General features: G+C 43.8%; 1 protein-coding gene and 1 long non-coding RNA gene across 6 annotated transcripts in view; one reads left to right on the forward strand and one right to left on the reverse strand.

Annotated features, from left to right (window-relative positions):
- FYN (FYN proto-oncogene, Src family tyrosine kinase) overlaps positions 1-26,366 on the reverse strand; it is a 209,034-nt gene that overhangs the window by 6,697 nt on the left and 175,971 nt on the right. For all 5 annotated transcript variants that reach the window (XM_063096817.1, XM_063096819.1, XM_063096821.1 and 2 more), the window contains 3 exons: positions 25,316-25,392; positions 25,064-25,217; positions 5,720-5,851 (listed from right to left, as the gene is read on the reverse strand). In XM_063096817.1, coding sequence (XP_062952887.1) covers positions 5,720-5,851; positions 25,064-25,217; positions 25,316-25,392 — 363 coding nt within the window. The remainder of the gene's footprint in view (positions 1-5,719; positions 5,852-25,063; positions 25,218-25,315; positions 25,393-26,366) is intronic.
- On the forward strand, positions 16,108-17,820 carry LOC134377975 (uncharacterized). The gene is made up of 3 exons (XR_010023598.1): positions 16,108-16,679; positions 16,895-17,167; positions 17,422-17,820. It is a non-coding gene; the product is annotated as an uncharacterized LOC134377975 (long non-coding RNA).

The following is a 26,366-nucleotide window of genomic DNA, read 5'->3' on the forward strand; positions in this document are numbered from 1 at the left end:
AGGGACCAACAAGGGCAGGGAGGGCAGAGGACATTGCACCCTTGGCTAAGATTAGGGGTTTCATCCTACTTCCCACTGTCCTCCTGGCTGGAGAGTCTTAACCTCTTCCTTTCCTTTGAAAAGTCTGCTCCTTCAGGCATGTTGAACACAGAGGTTCAGGGCTCTAAGGCAGAAGGAGGACCAGGGTGGGACTTGAAATTCTTTAAGGAAGGCACTACTAGTTTTGCTAATTCCCCTTATCTCAAGTCATTTATCAAGTGACTTGAAGTGTTCAAGAAAGTCAAGTGGCTGCCACTTGTTGAATGATTTGAAAGTGCTCCAAATGTATGAATAAACACAATTTGCTTAAGAGAATCTTCATATGCTGTCAGACCCCACCAAATACACAAAGCAGGTGTTCAGTTAAGAGCCAGGGCACAGAATGGCCAGACATTCTGCCTAGACTGATGCTGGAACATGGTGCCTAAACTGATCACAGCAGGGTCAGTTTCCCAGAACAACTTTGAGGACAGAGGGTACCTCATGGCTGGGAAAATACATATTATATCTAGGTGTGAAGAAGATGGAATACAGTTAGAAGGCTTTTGCAGGCTATGGGCCAAATTTTAAAATCTTGTTTCAAAAATCCCATGGTTTTTTGGTTTTCGTTTTTTTTTCTTTCTCATTCATTCATTCATTCACTTATACCTCTTGAGAGTCTACTATGGGGCAGACACTGTGGGCATGGGGAATACATAAAAGTAGCTATGTTCTCCTCAAAGAGTGCAGAGCTACTGCGCAATACAGATACATAAACAGGTACTTCAACAAAATTGTACCAGGTGTCACAGAAGCAAGCGGAAGGGGCAGCACATTTGGTCTGGACATGGGGAAGATTTTGCAAAAGACGTGACATTTGGTTGGGCTCTGAAGGATTCTGAGACAGACAGAGCAGCCAAGAAGAGAGACTTGCATGTTCAAGAGAGATCTCTTGGCAGGTCTGGGGTAGAGTGTGAAGGGTGGGGGACGGCAAGAGAGAAATTGTAAGTTAGGCCATGTCACTCTCATGCTCAATGCCCCTTATTTCCCTTCTCACTGAGAGTAGATCAAAAGTCCTAACAATGACCTAGAAAGGCCTGATCTGATCTGCCTCTGGGACCTTGGGGACCTCCTGCAGCCACACTGGCTTCCTGTGGTTCTGCAGGGTCTTGGCGCTCTGTATTCACCCTTCTCCTTTCCCACCACGAAAGTCTCCACCCCCAGGTACCTCCTGGGCTCAAGTCTCTAGTCTTTACTCTTCCTTCAGATCTGTACTCAGATGGCACCTTCCCAGTGAGGCCCTCCCTTGTCACCTCTATTCCCTTCCCCGTTTCATTTTTCTCCCTAGCCATTACTGCCAGCCAACGCGCAATACATTTTGCTTATTTACCTTCGTTTATTGTTTGTTTCCTCCGAGAAGAATGAAAGTTTTTTTTTTTTTGGCTGGCCAGTTTGGGGAACTGAACCCATGATCTTAGTGTTATAAGGCTGTGCTTTAACCAACTGAGCAATCGGCCAGCCCTTAAAAAGAATGAAAATTTTTAAGGGCAGGACTATTTGTTGGTTCACTGCTGTATTCCTGGCACCTGGAACAGTATCTGGCATATAGTAGGCGCTCAATAAATGTTTGTGGAATAATTGAAGGCAGAGTTATGAAGGACTATGCCAAACTAAGGGCTTCTGGAGTTTATCTGGAAGGCAAAGGGAAGTCCTGGACATTTTTAACTAGGAGAGTGAGATAACTGGGTCTCTATTTCCGTGATATTCACTCAGTAGGTGACAATGACAAAATGGTAGTGGTGGAGGGAGGTGGGGAGAGACTGGAAGCAGAGAGGAAAAGGATTTGAGAGAGGTTTTGAAGGTGAAATGACAGGTTGAAATGCATAACTCTGATTTTGTGCATCAACCCCAGAAAACTGCTTTTACTTAAGTGTTTTTGTTTCTTATATACAACAATCCACCACTATAAAATCAGTTCTAATTTTGATGCAAGGAATGGTTCTGAACCCCAGCTCACAACAAAGCAAGTTAGACTGCAATGCTGAGAATGCATTCAGGTCAGGCTGCTAGCAGAGAACTGATAGAACAGAGCTACACACCTTGGAAGCAACCTTCCTCGTCTGGTAAGGTGATGCAACTCCTTTTCCCTACTTCTCTGTTAAACTCAGCGTCACATGTCAGTACTATTCTTTGGTGTCAAGGTTCTCGTTCAGAGACTGTCCTCCCCTTCCTTTTAATCCATTCCTTTGACAAGGCTTGCTAACTCACCAACCAATCCAATGTTTTATTGTCTTCTCATTCCTTTTACTCTTTATTTGGTCACACCTCACATACTCCATTCTAAGTCCCTTCTCTGATGCTCACTTCTGGACCTTCTTCCATGCTGGGCAAAAATGCCTGGAAAGCTTTTATAAAACCATTTATAGGTTACCTCCTCCTTCCCCACCTCCATCCTCATCTATCAGTCAAAGTAACTTTCCTATGCGTCAAGGTGACAGAAAGCCATTCTCAGGTTTGGAGAACTCAGAAAACGTACGGCCACCTACTGTTCTTGAAAAAGGAATTACTTGAAAATACACTCTGGCCAACTGAGAAATTATTACATCAAAATGTAGAATGGGGGGCTGGCCCCATGGCTCACTCAGGAGAGTGCGGCACTGGTAGTGCCGAGGTGGTGGGTTCAGATCCTATATAGGGATGGCCGGTGCGCTCACTGGCTGAGCGTGGTGCTGACCACACCAAGCCAAGCGTTGCGATCCCCTTACTGGTCAAAAACAAAAACAACAATAACAACAAAAAAGTAGAATGGAAGTCATGGCAGATGGGGCCTGGGAGTCTGTCCTGGGGTGCCCACCCACAGGCACAAAGACATAATGCAGGAGAGTATGAGAAGTGCCCCTCAACATACACTGACTGACTTGGCCACACTGACAAACAGCGAGCACGTAGAAAAGAATGTCCTTCCTTTCACAGTGACATCTGGATGAAGCTTAATGAATCTGTTCCTTAGGAATTGTTGTCTTTCAGTAAAGTAACAATCCTATTATTGCAATCCCTCAGCAAAAGCTTTTCCCTCAAGAAGAGTTTTCTGTCAGATTCACAGTCCAATCCAATATGATTATATCTTTGTTAAAAAACAAAACCCAAGCAGCACCCATGGCTAGGAACAGGCCTGGGAACCATTTCCTGCGGCTCTCTATGGGGGAGGAGCAGCTCCGTCACTCCCTGCTGACACGGTGCCTCCCTGTGGCAGCACATGAGGCTCCCGATGACTGGCTCTCGACCACCTTTCCAGTCCTTCTCCATGCATTCACCTCGCATGGCCTCTTCTCCTCAGACTCATCCTTTGGCTCCTAGAACTGGCCCTGTCCTCCCAGGCCTCAGTGCCTTCCCACGTGCCAGACTCTAACTGATTAGGAAGCTCTTCCTGCTCCCTCGACTGGAGGAAACCCCACTCGCCTTCCAAGGTTTGGTTCACTCGCCTTCCCCGCACAGCCCCTTCTCCCCACTGCCCACAGAATCAGAGGCCATTACCAAAGCCCACTGCATACAGCAATTGCTCATAGACATAACTGTGCACAATAAGCTGAACTTAGTTCTCACTTCAAACTCCTTTGCCATCCTCACAGGAGTCTGAGGGAAAGGCCCCTCTTAGTACCTGCTGTATGTAGATTCCTGAATCATGTGCCCTGACCCCATTATCAGAATTAAGATTTGGGACCCACAGTGGGTATATTCAAGTAATCCATTCCTTGAGGATGACTTCCTCCAATGATAAATAAAAAATAAGGCTGCTTCTCCCTGGCTTTGACGTGTAGTTTATCTATCTGACTGTAAGCTCCATGAGTACAGGAACTAAATTTATTTATTTGCTAGCTGTTCTCTCTCCTGCACCTAGAACAGTGCCTAACTGGAGGCAGGTACTAATCAATGTGCGCTGAGAGTGTGAATGTCCTATTTGTCTGATTTCCCAGCAAGAGCAAAATGCCTGGCACAGTTCACACTTAGTGAGGCTACGCTGAAAGAATGAGTCTAAGTTGTAAGATGAAGCCATTTTCTTTACGCTAAAACCAAACCCGATGAAAGACTCCTTCAGAAATATACACCTGCCTTCCTTCCCTGAAGCCACCCCTTTGTCTTGGCTTCTGTGTGCAACCCCGAGAAACAAAAACCAGCTTTGTGTTACTGTAAGGAGAGGCTTCACAGAAATGCAAAACAATATCAACCTTTTCCCCCCACTTGCATTTAACACACCAGGTGACTATAAACCTGGGGTGTGGGTGGGGGATCAGGAAGAAATTAGTTCAAAATTCAGACAATAAAAAAAGAGGTTCCTTCGCAACTTCAAAATTGTGAGACATGCACATTTTCCCCGTTGAGAGGCAATTCAAAACCACCCGTGTTGTGCTCTAGCCCCTCCAGGGCAGCCCTTTCTTCTGGGCTGCTTGGCTGTTCCCACAGCCTCTGCCCACTTATGCATGCCTGGAGCGGAAGCCGCTGCAGCATCAATAAAACTGACTTACACCCGCATCTCTAACTGCCCGGTGCTGGCACTTCAGAGACTGGGAATTTGTCAATTACACCTCCATGCCAACCTGGCTGTCCTAGGAGTCCCCAGGCTATACCTACCCAGAAAGAGATCCTCTTTATGTGCACTTCTCTGTGCTCTCTGATGATGACCAGAAACAATCATAAAGAACGAACAAAGGGATTACAAATTAATCTGCCCTCACTGGCTCCTCTCACTGCAAAGATACAATTACAAACCCAGGATTTGCAAGAGACCTAAATTCCTCATTAATCTTTGCTATCGTTTCTATCACCGCTTCCCTGCCCCCCCTTCTTCTTAAGCTCCTTTCTTGGGCTGGGAATGAGGGGAAGCTATGTTCTTTCTTTCCTCAGCAGTAACTGAAAAATATGTCCTTAACATTTCAAAAAGCAGATCGTCCCTGTGATATAACCACTAAAGCGTGGAGGTGAAATGGCACAAGTGTCCTTTACATCACCATCTGTCTAAATTAATGAATTTAAGCATGGATAACCTAAACCCGTGGTTTCTTTGGATAGCATGATTCTGATAGTACAGATAAATTCCAGGGTCTCAGAATCTCCAATTTCTTTACATTATACTTGGTTTTGTATAGCATATTTTGACCTGTTCAGCAACAGGCAGTGGGTGGTCTCTACAGTGCATTTCACATGTTCCTCTCCTCTCTTTGGCCATCTGGAGCTGGGGCCTACAGAGAGAACAGGTCCTGGCATCTTCCTGCCAGGTTCACTCCATGGGTCAATGCTACAGTGTAATCAAAAAGCAGTGGGGGTTTTCTCCTCTTTCCCAGACATGTCTACAAACTCCATTTGGGCAGAAGCTCTGCCAGTGACATTTCTGTTTAGGAGCCACAAACACATACCCCTACCGAGGGAGGAGAGATTCCATGAACTGGGGGAACAGAAGCATTCACACCAGCTGCTAATTACCTTAAACTTGGCACATACTTCATGGTGGCTGCTTGTCACCATATCGCAGCAGTGCCCAGGTCTGGTTTTCTCTGGCTAAGTACCTGTGTGTGTTCTTCAAACTCATGCTCAGCAGAAAGCTGAGGATGGGGCTTAGAAAGCAAACTGGGTAAGATTTCCCCAAATGGTCTCAAATGAGCATCTAATCAGAAGCCCATTTCTGCTACGTAGGTCTTGCTCTTACCTGGGTATGGCACTCTTCCTTTGGTGACCAGCTCTGTGAGTAAGATTCCAAAAGACCACACGTCAGACTTGATTGTGAACCTCCCATACAGGGCTGCTTCGGGGGCTGTCCACTTAATGGGGAACTTTGCACCTGCAGAACGAACACATGGTTATTCATCAGGCAGAAAGCACTGCACTGGGTATGGGGTAGGGGAAGGAAGGGCACCTAGAAGCCACTTTCATGGGAACAGGTTTAGAGAGGACAGGAAGGAGGTGAAACAGGAATGGACTGGGATTGAGAAGGTGTGGGTCTGGCCCTGGTTGCGGGACCTTAAGCAAGCCAGTTTAATTTTAATTTTCCCATCAAAGGGTTGGATTTCAAAGCATCGTAAAACCTCAATAAAGGGGAAGAAAAAGCCTTGGTTTCTTGAACCTATAACCGTGCTGAGTGTCCTAGGTTTGGTTTGGAGGTGGGTCTAAATTGCAATTTAGAAAACTGATTTATATTTTTTTCTTTCACTTTGAAATAATGGTATATTTTAATAAATACATATAGGATTAAATCATAATGCTACTCTCATGAATCTTCTTGTACATAAGACCACCTCTTTCTTCCCTCTACCCTTTCTCCATATAGCAGCCATCTGTACTCCTGGGTTAGTTTTTTCTTCTATACCATATGATCACTTTTTTACCTCCCTACCTTCTTCTACCAGCCCAAGAGGGTACTACTCAATGTTTGTTTTTTAAAGAGCAGTCTTGCCTCAATGACTGTCTTATGAATCTCTGACTTTGCAAGACCAAGGAGCAAATTCATGCCAAAGTCAGTAGAGCCTTTTCTTTCAAATTTCTCTGATCATTAAAAGGATCCTCCTTCCAAACCAAAAGGAAGGGTGGGTCCACCTGTGCTTTACAATGCTAGATGTGTGTACAGGGAATTAAAATGGATTCAGCAGTCTGTGCTCTCAAACATTAGGCTCAGCAATTATAAAGCAATTCCAGATATTTCACTGAACAAACTAAAAGAAAAGCACAAGGAATTTTTTATTACTGATGTAAACACAATTATATGTTTAAAGCATGTTAATTCTGCTTAGGAGCCCTACAAAAATCATACAAAAGCTGACAAAGTAAGAATGTTTCATAGTATCTTTTATGAAAAGTCACGTTGTGCAAAAGTGGCAAATGATTAAAATCTTTAAATTAGCATGGTTTTAATAACCAGAGGTAATGATAAATGACAGCAATTAGATTTTTGTTTTAAATACGGTAAATGATAACATCTTTAGCAAATCTACCCTGGCATTTTCTGGCAATATAATTTTCCTCTCCATCTCTTCTATGCCTGTGTGAAATGAAATTAAAAAAATAATCCTACTATTTCATTATGTGGCATCTCACATTAACATTGAAGCAGAAAAGTTATACCATAGTTTTTTTCTCCTTTTATGCACTGAGTTATTTTTAATTAGCAGTGATTCTCATGCATAATTATTTATATCTTTCCTTAAGTGTTGGATGATTCCACACAAGACTTGGTATTCTCTGAGCAGTTCATTCAGTTTCTAAAGTTTCTTTCAAAGCATTCTGCTCACACTTCCTCTCCTCGAGCATTCTGTTCATGCAGCTTTGGACTCAGCTGCTGGGATTAATGTGATAGATTTTCCTCAGTGTCGAGAGCAGGCTTCTCCCTGGACCAAACCTCAGCTGGAGTTCTCTTACTTCAGAGAATTAAAGGTATATTAAATTCATTCCTATTTAAATCATCTCTCGAGCCAAATGGCTTGGAAATCTCTGACCATCTCTAAAGCAAATGGAACATTTTTCTTCGCCGTGCAGACAAATCCTGTAAATAAAATGACAAACAAAAGGAACCTTTCTTTCCTTCCTTGAACATTTAATGTTGATGAAGATGTATGTGTTGCTGAGAGTAAACTATTTGGAATCTGGATAAAGTCTGTTAGGATCTTCTGAGAGAAGATTTCATAATTTCATATTAAAAAAACCAAACCAAACGTCAGTACATCAGCCAGACGCACTCATCTCCTTTATTATTTTCTCATTTTCTAATCTGCAATAAGGATTATGTTAATCTTCAAAAAAAAAAAAGTTAAAACAAAGGCTGTATAATGTAACAGATCGTTGAAAGGAAATCATTGGTAGATAGTGCTTAAATAAATTTATTTTGCATTAGTTTTCTTCCTAAGACAAGCAATGTATTTACACTAAGCAATGTGTTGTTTTGTGTTTTTTCAGCCATTCACAATGTATTTGGAGGGACAAAAATAAAGAATGTCTTTGTCCAACTTCTACTTCTGCTCTGTCTCAAAATAGCAGCCACTGTTAACAAAAGAAGCTTCTCTAAAGATAACTGTTATTTAATCCTTTTCAAGGAAGACAAAAGGTTAAATTAAAGAAGCAATAAACTATTAATGATTAACTGAGGTTTAAACTAACCTATGCCCACTCTTCGACTCTTATCGTCACCTCTGTTTCCCCTTATCTTGGCTTCCCACCTCCTAAGGGTACAAAGCTGCTAGCCCTAAAATGCAGACCTAAATGTGGCAGTTAACCCGTTTCTGCCAGGGGCCTTTGCAAATGGCCATGCTCGCTGCACACTGCAAAACCCCAGTTTATGAGAATGGCATCCCTAGTGTTGTCCAGTACATGAACTGTACGATCCCACAGGTGGCCCTGCTGGGGGCTGCAACGTGCTTAAGTCAGGAAGGCTCAGATGCATAGAAGGAAGGAGCTCCTGGGTTACACACTGCCTTTCCCTTGAAAGTAAAGTTCTGTCCCTCTGATGTTTTCACAGATACCATGGCAGGCATAAAGTCAGGATCAAAGTTGACTAGCAGTATGGTTTTGCAGAAAAAAGAAAATGTCCGAGCACTACCCTACAATTATTTAGGTATTGTTATGCAATTAGCTAATTCACTCTTTTTTGAAATTCTTCGGTTCGAGAGCAGGATTCAGAGACCAACGTAATTTTCTCTCTGTATTTTATTGGAGGAAATGCAGCAAACTGCAGGCAATGATGATCTATGTCACTGATATCCTGAGCTTTGGCAGACACTGCAGCACTCAGTGAACTTATTCAGGGTTTACATGAATTCAAAAAATGGAATTGTCACCACTCTATATTTCATTTCTTACCAAATTATTTTAATAGTTTAGTATTCTTTTATGCCAGTATATACAGACATTAATATGTATATATCTTTTCCATTGAATGTTTTCTAGGCACAATCTGCAAATTTTACCAACCTCCTAAGATAAACTTGTTGCTGAAAACTTGACTTGGTGCTGTCACTGGGGCCCATGTCCTGGAACAACTAGACCAGAGCACTTTTGTACTTTAGTCATTTATAACTCACAGTACATAAGACAAGTTAGCCATAGCTGAGTCATTTCCTGAGGTGAATAAATACACCAGTGTTTTAAATAACTTCTTATGCACATCTCAGTCCTGTTTCTCTAAATTCTGCTGAGGTAAGAAAAGAGTGGTCATGAGCTTTGGGCAACAACAGGCGATCTTATTCACTCCCACAGCTTTGATGACCATCTTGACTCCAATGACACCTCCGTTTATATCATAAGATGAGACCTCTCTCCTGAGTTCATGGCTTGTATAACCCATTTCCTCCTCAATGTCTCCACTGGGATGTCTCAAAAGGCCCCTTAAATACAACATCCAAAACTTATCTTCTCCACAATTTGGCTTCTTTTTCACTCTTTGCCAGTCAACGATATCAGAATCCCAAGAATCATCCTCATCTGGATGCTGTGTTTATTTTTTCACCACTGTGCACTCAGATATCAGCACAGTGTCTGCTTACAGAAGGAGCCCAATAAATCTTCACTGAGCAACTTTGGCCCCTCCTACTTTGTCACTGTCCATATCGAGTCCATCACTGAATCCTGTGCATTTCACTCTCTTGAATTTGTCTAATCTTCACTTTCACCACCCTCACTCTTGTCCTCACTTGCTCATGGTCACCTGCCTGGGCTCCTGCAATGCCTTCCAATTGGGTATATGTGCACAATCTGGTCCTTACCTAGTTCTCTAGCCTTTCATGTTACCCCAGACTTTCTCTCCTCTGCTCTCTCTTTTCCCCCCAACCTCCCCATTGCCCTTCTTTGAATGCTTTGCAAATGCCAACCTCCTAACCTGCTTCAGGGCCATAGGACAGGCTGTTTCCTTTGCCAACAGTCCCCTCCCCATCTCCACCCCAAGGCTAACTCCAATTCCTCCTTTGCTCTTAGCCTGAGTGTTACTTGCACAGGGAAACTTTGCCTGATCACTAAGACTGGGGTAGATTTCCTAACTCTATGCTGCCAGAGCATCTTGCTTTCTGTAGCTGTTCCTATTAAAGGACAACGAATACATAAGTTATCTGAACTGTGACTCTCAATAGATACTGTCCTTGAGGGCTGGAGCATGTCTTTCTGGATGACCACCATATCTTCGGTACTGAGCACAGCACTGGGTGCACAGAAGGCACTTGATCAACAGGTGTTAAGTGAATGAACGAGCAGCTGGACAGCTGATTATCCCTTTCAGCCTTCCCTTTCAGGCTGAATAACCACAGTTCCTTATGGTGCTTATCATCAGTTCCTTGGCCTCTGCTGAGTACTCACCTTGTCCCTGGTGAAAGCACCAGTGCCACTGTCTATCACGATTTGGATGCCCTTTTAAGGGTCTAACAACTGCCAACTACAATGGAAAAGCCTCTGCTATACACGAATGAAACTTAAAAACACCTGGAAAAACTTGCATTTTTACTGCCAAATGAAATGTGTTCAGATCCCCTTTAGGTCTGAGTGGGTCTGTCTGAGTGAGGTAGAGGGAGCCCCAGACTTTGCTCTGTGAGGACCATGAGGCCCAGATTACTGGAGCTGCAGCTGGGGGAGGGGAGTGGCGATAGCAGCAGAAGGACAAAGGTGGCAAGAGGCCTCAGGAGGGTTCTTGGCAAAGTGTAAAATCCTTTTCCTAACGGACTGGGTTGAAAAGAGGTGACTGGACACCAATTATTTCAACCTTACAGGGCCCTGGTCTTTCTCACCTAAGATTAATAATCATCCATGCTTAAAGTAAGAGAAAGGAGAGGGTTGTGAATCTATTTAGTTATCAAAGTCTGTCCACAAAAATAATAACAAAAAATGCCACCACTGCTGGGTTGATTTGTTCTCTCTTTCTTCCTATCATAAATATTTCTGGAGTTTTCTCCATGTGCCCAGCACTGCACTTGGTGCTTGGAGTCCGTCAGTGACCACAACCTCTGGCTGTCATAGAGCTCGCATCTTAGTTTGAGAAGGAGATAAAATAAATGAATGGCTACTGTATATGTCAACTACAATAAAGTGCTATAAAGGATAATAAAATGGGGTACAAGGACAGATTTTGTGGGGCTTTGCAAGCCGCACTAAGGATTCTGAATTCCATCCTAAGTGTGATGGGAACTGGAGATCGTGAGCAGAAGTGTGATGACATCCTACCTCCTTCTTCTCCTTGTCTTTAAAACCTGGAAGATAACATACATCATTACCCTGAGAACGACTGGTACTGAGATGAAACGTGAAAGGTGTTTTGACTTTTCAAAACTCTTGCAAAGCATCATGACATTTCAGGGCTCATAGGTGTCTAATGGCAATTAGCAATTAGGTAGATTGTGCTTCCACTGACACTTCTGTCATGTTTATCTAACTAGTGGCTCTCATCACATTTGTGCTATTTTAGTATACTTCTCACATTTGAATAATACCAATAATCTCAGAAACAAAGGAATAAAACTCAGCAGACTCCAACAATTTGTAAAGTTCAAACATTTCTGTAAGAAATGAATTATTTTTTCTGAATTTATTCTTCCCCAGTGTTCTTCCTTTCTTTCAAGCATTTCTCTTGTCTTCATAGTAGGCTCTCCTTCATTCTCCTACTCTCTAATTACAGGTGTCTTGGAGAAGGCCTCAGTGTTCCAGACTCTTCTCTCCCTACATACCCACTTGGGGAACGCACCGTTTCTTATGACTAGTCCTACCCACCATCTCTATGTGAATGAGGCTGGATATAACATTTAGATATTGTCTTTCATCTAAAGTCTTGGCTCCTAATTTCCAAATACCTAAGGGACAAAGCCTTTAAGGTGTCCTACTCTATCTCAAATATAGCAACTGCAAATTTGTATTTATTTTTTCACTGAATCATCTTATAATGAGTAATATTATAGAAGATATTCTTTTACTAGGTAGAAATTTTCCATAAATGACTGACTTATAAAGTTAATTCTTTCCTTAATATTCTAGGATGCAAATGGAACCCCTATTTTTACTATCTCCCTTCTTGTGGTCAGATCACCATCTGCCAGGCTTCAAGGTAAAAATCTAAAAGTGACTTGAGATTTCTCTCTCTCTTGAAATCCCCAGATCTAATCCATCATCAAAGGTCTCTTGTATTCCTCTTTGACATGTCTCTCAAATTTGTCCTTTCCTGTTGAAGCTCACTGCCAAAACCTGATCTGGGTCATCACCTCTGTTAAGTCTTCCTGCTATGGTACCCTGACTTCAGCTTTGTCCTTCCAACTAATCACTTTAAACTGTAATGTCCCTCGTCAACCACACAGTGTGTTCCTTACTGCATTAAGTCAAAATCCCCCACCTGGTTTCCAAGGACCCACATATCTATTCAACTTTGGTTCTTGCTAAGCCAAACATATAGATCTAGTTTAGTTTACTTCCTATAACCTGTACCCTGCACCAGGCTGATCATACTTGCTTCTTTTACATTAGCTTGTTCAAAGTGCTTTCACTCCTTCCATCTGCTTAGCTAAAGTCAACTCAGCTCAATTTCCACCTCCTTCATGAGGTCACCTGTCATTACTCCAGCCTTTACAGATCTCTCCAATGCACTTACAGCCAGTGCTATAAACAAGAGTTTAATGCTTGATAATAGTAGCTACCACAATCGCTACACATACATTGGGTGCTTGCTAAGTGTCGGGCATCATGAGAAGTGCTTTACACGTACAAGGTAGATACTAGTAATAGTCCTGTCCTACAGATGAAAAGACTGAACACAGAGAGGTAAAACAATGTACCAAAGGACACGTATACATGGTGGAATTGGGATGTGAACTGAAGGAGACTGGTTCCAGAGCCCGAGAGCTTAAATACTGTCTACTATCCTGCTATGTCCACGTCTCTCTACTAATTCTTACAAGCGTTATTTTTATCTCCTTAAATAGAAGGTAAATCCTTTGAGCTTGGAGACCATGTTTTATATTATACTTTTATCTCTCTGCAGTAACTTGCCTAAGTCTGGGTAGACAGCAACTGCTCAGTAAATGCTCTAATTGGCTAAATGGTCAACCAGGCAGCAATATACACAACATCCTGATGGCCAGAGAAATTCTCTTCCTTTACACAGACTCAATCAAACTAAACACAAAGAGTGACAATACAGTGGTGTTACAAATTAATATTCTTTTTCACTCTTACAGGAATAGAATCATCCTTACCATGCTCTAGGACAGCCTGACTGAATGCTCTTCAGCATTCAGTTTTTAAGTGAAAACAGGATGACCAGTCATATTCATTGTGTCAGGATGGCCCATTCCAACCTCCCGGTCACATTCCAGTTAACGATGTCCCTCTATTCCTAGTGGCCAGGTAATCTGCTTTCCACTTCTGCCTCAAATAGAAATAGTTCTTACTTGATTCAGTTACTTCTTGTACTTTACGCATCTTCATGCATTAAGATGATGGCAGGGGCATTTCCAGTGCTCAAATGAAGATCACAGATACTTTTGCTCTTAAGTTCACCTCACTGAGTGTATGTAAGTCGGCCAGGAAATAGGGCATGAATGCTCTTCAGGGAGAATGCAAAGAGGCCCAGCTGTGGGCTGAGCTGGGACTGAGTGGTCACCTGTGGAAGGGCCTGCACGATCATTTAGGAAATGAGCTTCGGAGTCGGGCAGACCAGGGATTGCACACTGGATTTGCTGGGTGACCACTGAAAATGTCCCGAAGTCTCAGAATCAGGGATGGTAATGCCATAAGTTTGTGAAGAGAATTACGATAGACGTAAAGGGCTCGGTACAGTAGCACCAGGTAATAGGTAAATAAATGCCAGCTATTATTGTATTTGGATCATAATGCAAAGGCACTGAGTTGCACTGGCAAATGCCATCAGAAATGCCAAAGCTCTCCAAACTTCCAGAGAGGGAAAGAGGATGAAAAAAAACCTCAATATACTCATCAAGTCATCACTGAGAATTCACTGAGTGTCCACTAAGTCCCCAGCACAGTGTGAGGCACTCCTGGGAAAACCAAGCACAGGTTACCTCCTGCTCTAGGAGTAGCCAGGCATCCAGGGCTCACAGGGAAACCAAACAGAGAACGAAACTGTGGCACTGGCTTTAGGAAGAGTGCTATGAAATAGAAACAAGCTAGAGTCCATATCTCCAGGGAGAGGTGGCCACACCAAAATGATGCAGTGTGACCCATGGCTCTCCCTGAGGTGGGGAGGGGCCAGGACAGGCCTGGGTGGGGCCCTGCTCACATTGCGGCTCTCAGTGGAGAGCTGGACTGTCAAACCTTCTTTTTTTTCCCAAGTGACATTGCCGATTTGATATCCCTGTCTCAGAGAATATCTCCTCTGGCTAAAAACCTGGGCCAAGGTAGAGAAGGTGAAGCCAGTGCAGAATAAAAGAAGCCAACTTTTTCCAAAAGAGAATACAAGTTGTGTCCTAATAGCATTTTCAAGGAGGAACGGTATTAGCTTCAGCTGTAGTTTTTCTGAACCAGAGCCACCCAGAGCCCTCTAATTATAAAGCCACAAACTGCAAATTATCATATTCAATATTTAATAATGTGCAGTGCTTCAATGTTAAAGTTACCCTGGCAAAGTTATAAACTATGCCAATAACAGGAAGCTGATTACATGGGGAGGGGAGGGTGGCAAGGCAGGACTAGAACAGGATATCCTGTAAAAGCAGCAAAATCAAAGCTAACCTAACCTGGAACTTTGGAGTTATTCAAACAAAACAATGATTTCAAACCCAGTGAAACTTGGCAAAGCAAAACTCAGAATTTTCACACTAGGCCAAGGGAACGACTTTCAAATTTCCCAAATGTTTCCAAAGTAGTACAACTGTGTGTTTCCCACTTATCCCTGGTGACACATTCTGTTGAAGTTTCTACTTTAAGTTCATAAGGGTTTAGCACCATGTTTTAAAAATAAAAATGAGTGAAAAATAAATGGTACAATGGATGAGATTATATTCCATCTAAAATTGCAGCACACTGGTGGGCAGGGAGTTTGAGAAGGAAGGAGATAGGCAGTAAGGAGGACTGCTGTCCCATGGGGATGTGGGTGAAGGAGGGACAAGTTAGGCCAAAGAAGACAAGAACCAAGGACCAGAAGTTGGGCCTGAACATATTGCAAAGACAAGGCTGATTAACTAGACATGGATCCAAAGCCTGCTTGGGCTGAATCCATGCAGGGAAAATTCAGCCTGGGGAGTGGGGCGGGGAGCAAAGTTCCTAGGGGAGCCCAAGTTGAGGGCCAGACAGAGAAGGGGTAAAAGGTCCACCAGTGGGTAAAATCTAATCCAGAATGACTAGAGGACAGAGGGGACTGAACTCAGCTACCAGGGAGAATGGAGGATGAGGGTGGAGTCTAGGCATTAATTCTGGGGCCCTGTAGTCAGGAAAGGACAGGCAGGAAGATGAACTGTGGAAGGGCATCAGGTCCTCACATGGAGGATAAGAGTAAGCAGGCTGCAGCATTCCTTCTAAATCTATGGGGGAGCCAGGGGAAGGCAGGATGCTCTGGGTTGCTTGTCTTTCCCCGTCACCTCCTCTGGTGATGGTGACTAATGTCAACCCAGTATAATTTGCAGAGGCAACACAAAAGTAAAGAATGAAATTAATCAGCATCTCCTGAAATCGTGGATTTTTGGTCCCTTTACTCTTAGGAAGGAAATCTGAGAATACAACAAGGGGCCTTTCCCTGAAGTACTGACCCTGCTGGGGGAGGGTGTGTGTGCGTGTGTGCTTATTTAAGTGGCTGCTTGCTGTTCTAGAAGACCAAGGCTCCAAATAATTCCAATTATCCTTCCATCTTTCCAAGAGCCAAAAAAGAAGCACTATTAGAATAAAAATTCTGATTCACAGTCCCAATAGGGTAGACAGTACACGTGTGGACTTTCAGTCTAGAACAAAAGATAAGAAAGCTGTGTGTCCAGCTCTGTAACCAGCTGTATGCTGCTGCGCAGCGTGGTGAGAAGGGTTCACCTAAGTCATAAATGGATGTCTGGGATATTGCTCAAAATAGAAATCATTCTAAGAATCCAACTACCCCTAGAAGGGGCGGTGCACTGCATCAGTCTGACCTCAGGCCACACAGCATTCTGGACAGTACAGACAGTGCTGGGTTTGGGAATACTGCTTGGAAACAGTTGGTGGTTGTGCTGGGGGTTTGATTGGGAGTTTGAAAGACAGGGAAGGATGAGAGGATATGCAGAGACAAGCACTACCTTGGGGCTGCTTTTTCAAATCTGGTACAGTGCCTGGGCTGTGGTGTTCCATTGAGAAGACCAGCGTGACACTGCTGAGCACCCTCCTCCGGCTGGAAGAAACGGAGGCTTTAAAACTTTTCACCCGTACTGCCTGTCCCTGATTATCCAGATGATGCAAACACAGGAGTTCCTTTTGCCAGCAGAGCAAGACAAGGAAGCCAAAGGACATTGTTGATGTTTGATGGCAGTCTGCAGTTCCTATTTACACACTTTAAAATCACAGAGGGTGACCATCTGCTTCCTTCTGGATGATTACGAAGAGACGTGGGATTCACAAACCAAGGAACTGTCCTTGACCATTCATAAACAACCACCAAACGGTCCTGCCCAAAACAGCACAAAGGAGAAAGACGCTCACACGGAATACGCAGTACAACTGCCCAGCACAGATGAAGTGGAAAGGTATTCAGAGCCCCCGGCTCTCAGTGCCTCCATCAGGCCCACCTTTACTCTCCAGGCAGAGTCGGGGAGCTGCCCGGGGGTGGAAGTGGAAGAAATTAGTCTCATTTCTTCCCCAAACAGTTTTAATCTTAAAAGAGAGACTGGGGTAGGAAAGGGTGATTTAAAGTCCTTTTTCTTTTCATTTTAATCTTTGGCTTCCAAAACACCCTTTGTAGGAGGAAAATGGATGCGCCCTACAATCCATCTCCATTTTCCTGCCAATCCGACCCGCTCCCCCCACTATTAATCTGGCCCGAAGCTCCACGGTGGCTCAGCAGATAAACAAAGCCTCCCGCCCAGAAATGCAGTGGAAGCCAGGGCTTTCAGCGGTGGAATACAAATGAAGGAGCTTTCCTGCCTTGTGACTGAAGGGGACCGAACTCGTGATCACTAGCAGCTCGGTTCAGGCATGCAAGTCACCAGCTCGCGGGAAAGCGGTGCTGGCCCAGGTGGCGGGCAGGGCGCAGGGTTGGGGCCTAGCGGGCCTGGGCGCGGGGAGGGGCGTGGGCGTGGGGAGGGGCGCGGCATGGTCATTTCATGGCGGCCCTGCTTGAGTTGGGAACAAATGTTTCCTGCTCCTTCCTTAAAACAATGACTTGCTTTTGAAAGGGTTTGCTTTTCGTCTCTAGCATGGAAAGAATTAGATTAAATTCAATAATTAAAAGGGTTTTTTTCCTTCCTTCCCCTGACATTTGCTGTTCAGGTCACAGCACACCGTGCGAGAATGGAAACGCTGTTGTCGCCAGAGAACAAGCAGCTCATGTGCTGACGGGGCAGAGGGAGGGCATCTCACGGCGAGATCAGCCTTGATCTGCCACGGGATTACAGGGGCCTCAGAGGCGGCTGATTAATAATTCCGCAGGAGCCCTTGAGCTGCAAAGCTGGCGCTCTGAGTCTAACAATCCCCAGTCCTAACACAAAGGAAGGACAAGAATTGAACCACGGTTCTCAATTGTGAAATTCAGAATTTGAAAGAAACAGGGATCCACTTCTTCCTGACTGTGTTTGTCAAACTAGCTGCCTGCTTGTTTGTGTTAAATGGCTACTGTGCTTTTTGAATCCAAAATCTGATTATATTTAATTAGTATAGGCATCTGGGATTTCTAATACACAAAGAGTTATTAAAGTAACAAATCTTTCTAAAATATGTTCTCCATGAAAGAATGTGTTAATTTATGCAGTAGTGATTTTTTTAACATGAAAGAATTAACATGAAAACTGCAACAATTATGAATTCTTCATAGTCTAATTTATATGTGAATTTTCCTCCAGACAATAACCTATTCAATTTAAACCCTCAATACTGGGAGTATTTGAACAGACACATTTTTCTTCTTCTATTTAATACATAAACCTAAACTTAACAGCAGTCTTATATAAAGTTCTGAATGCCCCTGTTTCTACATACATTCCAAAGATCCAGAGATTACAATGTCTTGACATTTGCTTCCTCAGCAACAGTCCTGTCCTTAATTTAGAACTTAAAAACAAACAAACCAAAACCACAGATGTAGTTCCTGTCCTCCGTGATGAGTCAAATTAGGAGACAGTTATAGAGGTGGATCTTCCATGTGGGAGGAGCCCTGATGGAAGTGGATCAGGAAAACCCAACGTGGTACTTGGGTATGTGTGTATGTGTGTGAGTACGTGTGTACGTGTGACTGTGTATGTGAATGTGTGTGCATGAGACAAGCACTGCTATTAGCACTCACTGGGTCAATAACAATAACATTACTATCACTGCTGCTACCAAGTACACTATCAGCTCAGCCTTTGCTTTGTGCTAAGTGCTTTATGGCTATTTGCAGGGACACCATACAACAATTCTATGATGTAGATAACTGTTACTATCCCTGTTGTCAGAGGAGGAAATATGGGCTCAGAGAGGTTAAGTGACTTGTCCAAGAAGGTCTCACAGCAATGCTAGGAAGGTCTCATAGCAAGGAAGGTCTCACAGCAATGCTAGGATTAACACCAAGATCATTTGATTTTGTGGGTGTGTCTCTTAACCTATCTAGGCCCCGCTGTCTATGGGACAGGGGTGGGGTGTATGTGGGAAGGAGGAAAGAGGTCTGGCCATCCAAAAAGACACTAACCAAAGTGCTGCCAGGAGGAGCTGGAAGGAATGAATAATATCAATAGCTTCTACTAACTGTCTTCTTGAAACCTTACAACCACCTTAAAGGTAACCAGCAACAACTCTATTTTACAGATGAGAAAGCGAAGGATCAGAGAGGCCAGAGCTTATGCTCAAGAAATATGGCAGAGTCAGGATCTGAACATAGGCTCATCTATTTCCAAAGTCCCAGTGCTTCCCATTACCCCAAAGACAGTCTTGCACTATGCAGGGAATACCAGTGTAACAAACAGTCCTTTCTAGATGTAATACAACCTCATATTTGACCTGAGAGAGAGCTGTGCACATTGCTCAGAGAGCAGGAGAGCATGTCTGGGAAGAGTGTGAAGAGGGAATGGCGATCTTGGCTATTTCCAGTGCTGTAAACAAATATTCATGAAATACCTACTGTGTGCTCTGTGTCCATGAAGCCTCTTTACTGGTCTTTAAGGCAAATCACTTTCACACAGCAGTAAGACTGGCTCCACAGATACCTGAGGGAACGCTGCTACAGTGCCCCTGTGTGCGTGCACGTGTTGATGTGTGCATGCACACTTATCAGTGAAACTGCTGAGAATGCCCACCTGACACTCAGATTTGACAAGATTAAAAACAACACAGGCAGCATGGAGGCAGAGATAGTCCTCAACAGAGAAGGCAAATACAGGAAAACAGGCAAGTCTGCAGGAGACAATGGCAGCAGACCGCTGATTCCCAGCTGTGTTCAGGGTGGAGGATCCCTTGGGGCATGCAAAATACCAAAGTGTATTTAAATTCCAAAATGGTGACTGTGCAGATGAATAGACTGCCCCAGGCTATAAAATAATAAAGTATTTTTTTTTTCTTTTAGACGATTGATTCTTTCTTCTCTATTGATTACTAGTAGTTTTTCTCTTAAAAATTATTTGTAGGTAATAAAATAGAGAACTTTTTCCAGGAAAATACACGTCAAACACAAAACATTGAGGTTATAAGAATTATTTTTATATTTCATAACTCTTGAAGAGCTTTTACGGATAGCCCATTTAATTCTCATTCTAATTATGTGAGGTGATTATTTTTATTATCTCCATTTTACAGATGATAAAAATGAGGCTCAAAAAAGTTTAGTGATTTGCTTGGGGACACCAAGCTTGTTGAGTGAGAGAACTGGCTCAAACCTAGGGCTCCTAACTTCCAGCCCCAGGTTCCTCAGTCTCACTAGGCTGCCTCAATAGTAGCCTGGGCAGAAGTACAACACTGGTAAATGGCACAGTATGTGTGTACTCTCCCTTTAAAGATATGTCCACAAAGTCTGCCAGGCAGTAACTACAATTGCTAACCTAGGCTTGCCCTATGACTTGCAATTCCACCTGGAATATACCCTAGAGATATGAGCACATATGTCCACCACCACAGCAGCTGTATTCATAATGGCCCCAAATTGGAAATAACCCCAAATGTTCCCCACCAGTAGAATAGATAAACTGATATACTGGCACAGTGAAACACTACTCAGCCATGAAAAGAAAAGAGCTACTGTTATATGCAGCAACATGGATGAATCTCACAGACATAATGTTGGGAAAGAAGCCAGACAAAAGAGTAATACTATACGATTCATGACCGTGAAGTTCATTTACAGGCAAAACTAATCTATGGTAATAGAAGAAAAATAGAGGCTACCTCTGGGGGTGGTTTCTGCCTGGGAGTAGGAATGAAGGGGTTTTCTGGGGTGCTGGTAGTATTCTGTGTCATCATCTGTGGGGTGGCATCAGGGGCATGTACATATGTAAGAATTCCCCAAGTTGCACAGTTCAGAGTTGTTCATTTTACTGTATGAACGCTATGGCTCAATAAAAAATAAAAAAGTGTCCACAAAAGCAAGTCATTATTACACATAAACCAGGTTTATCTGAACTTGTGAGGTTTAAATCAACATTAGCACTGAGCTGCCTGGAAGATTGTGAAGAAAAACAGTCTTTGGAGAATTCTCCCATTGCTTCTCATGTGCTCATGTGAGCTGTGAAGGAACTGATGGGCAGAGGGGCTGAAGACTGGACAGCACGGTGTTGTGGGGACCTGTGAAGACAAAAGGATGGACAGCAGATCCTCGAGGGTCTGAGGCCCAGGTGGGGCTGTGGTTAGCTCAAACTACGCTGGGATGAAGGTGCATCACTGGGCAGGGAGGTGGCTGCAGGGATCAGACCTGGATCAGGAGGTGGGATCAGACCTGGTGGGAGGGCTGGGAGGCTGAGGACACAGCTGTGGCAGTGGGACCAGGTGAGGGCACACCAACTGACCTCCTGGGTTTGGAAACTCAACAAGTCCCAAACCAAACTCATCCTTTTTCTCTGAAAATAAGATCATCTTCCCAACTCACTCATTTTGGTTGTTGGGCACTCCATTTCCCACGATTACTCGTATTTGGCTACTTGGTTATTTTCTTTGATTATGCTCTCCCTTTCCTGAATTGTGTTTGAGCCTTTCTACTGGATATGCAATCCATTCACTCATTTGTTTATTCCCTAAGAGGCTAGTCTTGTACAGGACCTAAAAATACCAACATTTATTTACCACTCTCTATGTGCTGGGCACTGTGCTAAACACTTTATGTGTATTGTTTCACTTAATCTTTGCAAAAATGCACAGAACAGGTAAAATGTACGTCCGTTTTACAGATAAGCAAACTGAGGTATGGAAAAGTTAACTAACTTGTTAAGGCCCCAGACCAATAGGTGTTCTGCCCTTCTCATCTTGCTGACTGCTCCTGTGCAGTTTTAGGCTTCTTTATATCAGTATCTCCAAGCAAAGCCCCTTTTATAGACGAGGCACTCCAAGAACTTACATTGGCATTATTTACAGACCCTGACTGGACAGAATTTAGCAAAGAGTTCACACTAAAGAAGAACAGTCCGCTATAACTGAGTGAGATGTACAGGCAATAGAGAATGAGCAATCCCAAATGATTTCTAGTTGCTTCTAGAATACTGTCAGGGGTGGAGCACCCTCACAAGCGCTGGGCTGGTCTTGGCTCCTCCCTGACACAGGACTTCTGCTCACAGTCCAGTGGTAGGTGGGGGGAGGTAGGGGAAAGGAACACTGAAAGGACTGAATAACGCAGCTCCAAATTCCAATTCTGTCTGTGCCCTGTACAATGCCACCTCATCTGCTCAGGGGGATGGCAGACATTTCAGTGCACCCTGAGATAGAAAACTCATAACTGTTTTGAAAGCAATTGTCATTCATAGTCCTAAAATATCTGTGTTTGGCACATGTTTCTGAACACTGCCTGCACTCCCATAATCAAGATGCAGCATGGTTGTGGCCTGGGGTAACATAAAACACGACTTCCAAATATTATCAGACACAAGGACCAGCTGTCTGGAGGAGCTGATTAATCCCCCGCAGAAACTTCAGCATGCAGCGTGCATGCCATCTGCAGAGCACACCAGCAGATACATGCCAGGCCCTTTCTGCATCGTAAAAAGGCTGAGGTAGGGCAGACCCGTGGGAGGAGTTTTATAAACAGATGGGTCATCCCAGTGCTGGAAAATGAAGGTCTTTCCAACTCTCTCACACATGCACATTAGAAGATGTCCCTTAAAAACATTCCCATAAAATAAATGGAAAAGAGACTTATGACTAATCCTTTCCATTTTAATTTTCTGTTCTTTTAATCACTGTCCTAATGGGAGGCAGTCAGCATAGCTTAAGAGGGTGGACACAAGAAGGCCAGCCATATTTGGATTCACATCCTGGCCCTGCCACTTTCCTAGCTGTGTGACTTTATAAAAGTTACTTAACCCCTCTGAGTCTATTTCTATTGTTCCTGTCTCCGATCTTCACATTTCTCCTCTCAGGCCTGTCGCTTGGAAGGTGCTCTATAAATGTCCCTGTCCCTTCCTTTCCCTCTGTTGCAGGTCAGCATTTCTTTTATTCTCCTTGGAAATCCTGGGATTCCCCTAGTTCAGTTCTCCAGTTGATCTACTTCTCCTTACTTATCTCTTTCCAGTGTTTGGCATGGATTCGAAGATGTTTGGGAAAGGGAAGAAAGAAGAAAAAAAGTTTTAAGAAGGAAGTATGGGACCTTTTATTTGGAAATTAAGCAAGGAAGTGTGGATAAAGGGTATGTCCTTTGCAAGGAGTTCAGACAGCACCTGTTAAGGTGCTGATGGCCAAGGCAGATGGCTAGGGCTGAGGACAGCTGCCCGGGGATCCGCCCCAGAGCAACAGCATGGTGTGGGGGAGAGCAGGGAGGGGAACCCATCGTGCGGGTCCACAGCCTGAGGTGCTTCACTCCAGTGAACAACCATGAACTAGATGCCCAGGCCCTGTCAATGGCACGCTTCCAGCCTCCTCTGGCTCCTGGCCCTGCAACCTTCTCAATTACTGATAGTGCAAGGGTATTAACCACAAATTCTGTAGAGTCTAAAGTCCAGGAAAAGGGAAGAAACAAATCCTGAACCACTCCCTCTGGCACCAGGACTCTACTCACACTCAGGAGGGCTCTTAACATGACTCCATTCTAGCCCTTTTCTAAGTCAAATGTTCATGTCTCCCAACCTTTGCCCACTCTCCTTCCCAGTATGAGGAGCTGGGGCTGCCAGGCTTGCCTCCGGATAAACTCCAGAGCTGGGTCTCAGATACACTGGCAGTCAGTCTCTCAGCTCACCTTGCCTCAAAATCACGTCTGTATTCCTCTCTGGACTGCCAGTGCCCATCAAAGCTGCCATGTGCCTCTGACTAGAGATACGGCACACCATCTGGCCCCGCACCAGGGTGTGGGTGTATGTGTGTGTGTGTAATGTGCAGGCATGCTCACTGTGTGGGCATTTGGTTCCAGGACAAGAACCGCCACGTTTTGGGGAAATTCAAATAGCTGAGCTGCCTGACTGACATGTAAAAATTTAGCATTTGCACAGTATCTTTATCAGCCAGGGTCTCAGGTTAACATTTTCCCTCATCACTTCAGACTGCTGAGAACGTTTCCATTCTCAGAGTCAAATTCAAGGAGGGAAGAATTGGCATGAAGTGAAAGAGTCAAAAGAGGGAGGAAGAGAAGAAGGAAAAGAAGAAGTCTAGAGATGGCCATTATGAAATTCAGCAGAAAACACCACCCTGTAATATATTCCAGTTTCTGCTTGGCCTTGCTTGGAATGACTAGGCTTCAGTTAAAAACAGCAACAATGAAAGTTACCTCCTTCTCTTATCACAAGCATTATATTCTACATGAGAAGCATATATTGGATTGCAAACTGCATACTTCATTCAACACATTTTACCTGGTGATCACTATGTGAAGACAAAATATCTCTGGGAATTCTTCCCTGGTATATGGTGCTCTAATAGCACCGGAAAAGCTATCCTCACTGCAGCAGCTGCTGGTTTGGGGTGTATTTCACTTAAAGGCTAATTTCTATGAATTTCTACAGGGGTGGGGTGGAGGGAGATGATTAAAGGAGATAGAGCTTCTCGAGGGACTATGCTGTCATCTGCTGTAGTCCCTCCAGATCCTCTCCACGTCCTCTCTCTACCTTTCTCCCTGCTCTGGACCCAGAAGGATGCCTCAGTAGGCTCCTTGACCTCTCTGGCTTCTGGTTGGGTTTGGCAGGAGACATGGGAGCAGGCTGAAGAGTGAGATTGGCTATTAATCCCCCAGATCCATCTTTGCTGCCTCTCTGCAGAGGAGGCCCTCTCTGCACAGTTCTGACTTCTGGTGCCCATTTCCTGCCCCCTTGCCTTTTGGGTCTCAGTTCCCCTGCTGTTACTAGCTCTGAGATACTGCACCATGCCTGTTGGTTTTCCTAAACCCCACCTGCCTTTGTAAAAAACTCCTTTATTAAATTCTCCCATTTGAGTGTGCCTTCTTAAATTTGAGTCTGCTGGGACTTTTGACTGACTGAGTGATGAGCTGTAACTTGACCGATCCCTTGGCTTTCCACAGTCTCCCTTCTCCAGAAGCAGAGCCCCCCAGGCCTGGTGCTATGAGGAGGGCTGCATGAGCTGGGAGGACCACAGCAGTGACACCCACTCACCAAAAAGCAGTATCTCGTCCACCTATTGAACCCACCGTCTCCCACCTGCACAGCTGTCAAATTCCTGCCAGATCAAGGAGGAAAAATCCAGCTGGAGAACGACTTTTCAAATATTTTCTGGAGGAAAGTAAGGTAAAGAGGAAGGAAGGGTGGTGCAGTAAGTGACTGTTCTCAAGGATGTGATTGCCAGCCACTGCCATTCAAGTGCCCACCTTGTCTCGCTGTGTACTCATTGTCTTCGATCAATCGGGCCAATCCAAAGTCTGCAATCTTGCAAATTAGTCCATTTCCCACTAGAATGTTTGCTGATCGCAGATCTCTGTGAATATAATTCATGCGCTCGATGTAAGCCATTCCTGCAGCAACCTGTGGAAACCCAGGGAATAGGACACATATGTTACACCATGACCCAATGGACTTACATGTTAAATCTATAGCACAAATCAAGGTACCTCGGGGCTTACCTGTGCTGCCATATCCACAAGATTTGGTAATTTCAGAGCTCTTCCTTCTCCATCTTTCAAAAAATCAAGTAAACTTCCTATAAACAAAACATAAAACCATTTCAATTTACTTTGAAAGATAAAAATTCCTAACAGTTTTCTTATTAGAAGTAATAAATAGTTGAATGGAATACTGCCATCAATGAAAAAAATAAAGGTTTAAAGAACCAGGGTAGAAAAAATTCCATCCATTGAGAAGCAACAGTTTTGCCTTTAAAAGATAAACAGCATTGACTCCATTTCTAAGGATAACAACAAAAATTTGATAAAACTAGAAGAAATGGAACGCAGTCTCCTTTTGTAAGTGGAACATGTGAGGAGCTGTACCACTTCGGTCTTATCTCCCAATCAGCCCTGTGCAAGGGAGTGAAGTGGGGGAAATAGAGCCCAGTTGAGTGCTCCAAAAATGTGGTCCCTGGATCAGCAGCAACAGCATTGTCAGAGAACTTGTTAGAAACGCAAATTCTTGGGTCCCATCCCAGATCTACTGGATCAGAAACCCTGGAGGTTGGGTCCAGAAACCAGGTGATTCTAATACAAAGTTAAGTTTGAGAATCCCTGGCCTAGCTTATTTACAGATTTTAAACCAACAAGAGAACATCTGACAAATGTGGGTGGGGCAGGTAGCTCCCCCTAATTAGATCATAGCTACCCAAGCCTTAAATCAGACATCTGAAACGAAACAGCTGGCGCTTCAGAGCCACTATTATAACAGCCTGAGGAGGCTTAGAACACCAAGGAGGAAATAATCATTTGCAGAAGCTGGAGGCTCATGATGGTCATTGGCAAATTTTTTATGCTTTAATCACAAAGTTATTTACAAAATAACCCTGGATAAAAAGGACAAACAATCTGCCAAGAAAAAATTCCAATTATCTTTTGAAAGAAAGTATGTGGAAAAGAAAAATTACACTTGTGTCCTCTGATGTACAATGCATTGCCTTTTAAGGCTGTTTCTTGTTTAGTCATCTAGTTTTCCGAAATAAAGTGATCTTTGGCCTTATCCTTGACA

Source organism: Cynocephalus volans, chromosome 5, assembly GCF_027409185.1.
Source record: "Cynocephalus volans isolate mCynVol1 chromosome 5, mCynVol1.pri, whole genome shotgun sequence".
NCBI lineage: Eukaryota > Metazoa > Chordata > Mammalia > Dermoptera > Cynocephalidae > Cynocephalus > Cynocephalus volans.